Source organism: Trachymyrmex septentrionalis, unplaced genomic scaffold (genome assembly GCF_001594115.1).
Source record: "Trachymyrmex septentrionalis isolate Tsep2-gDNA-1 unplaced genomic scaffold, Tsep1.0 scaffold129, whole genome shotgun sequence".
In the NCBI taxonomy this organism is placed as follows: Eukaryota; Metazoa; Arthropoda; class Insecta; order Hymenoptera; family Formicidae; genus Trachymyrmex; species Trachymyrmex septentrionalis.
This window is the reverse complement of record NW_017304428.1, coordinates 607847-608934: the sequence shown is the minus strand read 5'-3', so window position 1 is coordinate 608934 and position 1088 is coordinate 607847. Positions and strand designations below refer to the sequence as shown.

Here is a 1088-nt window from a genome sequence, read left to right as displayed (position 1 = left end):
TTAAATAATACCTAGCTTATTCTACCAAAACGCAAGCGGAAGCGAAAAATCAGATAGCTCAGCGACAAGACAAACGATACTAAATTTATCATTTAACATTTGTGCAAATGTAAGAATATGTGAGCCCAAAGAAAATTTAACTAAGAACATATATCACATAGCATTATCTATGTAGACAATACAGATAAAAATTCGCAATTGACATTCATCGAATGACGAGTGGCAAATGTACAGATAAATAATTAGTGATGTGCATTAATAATCAGCAAATTTTCCGTAGATTACATTTATTCGTTTCTTTTTTTCTCTGTTTATCTATTAATTCGCTATAATTTCCATAATTGATACATATTACATATATATAGAATATGCAGCAGATGATTTATTACTAGTAAACATTTTTCTAAAACATAAAAGTATAACATCGCAATTAATTGCTCTGTAGAGTTCGATGAATGATTATACTGCTTGCGGGCACTACATATGTACTTATGGTACTTCGTGCATTGGCAAGTTTGACAATTATTTTTAAAAATGTGGCACTTGTATAATCTCACCAATTAGACCGCGCATTACAAAAAAATCATATAATACAATTATAAATTCATAATTAGAAAACCTATGTACAAACTTTTGCGTGTGATATATATAAAAATTACAGATTGCAATCGATTTGATCTGCTTAAAAAAATAACAGGTACAAAGTATAAATCGCTGTACGAATAATATTTTACCACGTTTTCATTTAAGAATCCTTTGCGGTGTCGTCTGTATCACAGTCTTCGCCGTCCTGCATCGTTTGTCCCTGTAGAGCGCGACGTTTTTGCAGACGTGCACACCGTGGGCAGCAATGATTACGCTTGGCCCAACAAACGCGATGATGCACTGCCGAGCATTGCTGACAGATAACCGAGCTGGCATCCCATGGATAGATTACCTCGTCATTGCCACATATTTCGCATAAGTGTCCCCTAAGAGACAGAAATATTTCTTTTAAACTTATTTTTGGTGTTAAATAAGATTCTCTTGTATTAATCCTAATCTTTTGTGCGCACGCGCGCGTGTCTGTGTGTGTGTGTGTGTGTGTG

General features: G+C 34.5%; 1 protein-coding gene across 5 annotated transcripts in view; it reads right to left on the bottom strand.

Annotated features, from left to right (window-relative positions):
* Window positions 1-309: 309 nt before the first annotated feature.
* The window catches only part of LOC108756647 (differentially expressed in FDCP 8 homolog), a 13508-nt gene continuing 12729 nt past the window's right edge, over window positions 310-1088 (bottom strand). For all 5 annotated transcript variants that reach the window (XM_018500630.1, XM_018500634.1, XM_018500635.1 and 2 more), the window contains one exon: window positions 310-971. In XM_018500630.1, the coding sequence (XP_018356132.1) occupies window positions 746-971 (226 nt within the window). In that variant the 3' untranslated portion in view covers window positions 310-745. The remainder of the gene's footprint in view (window positions 972-1088) is intronic.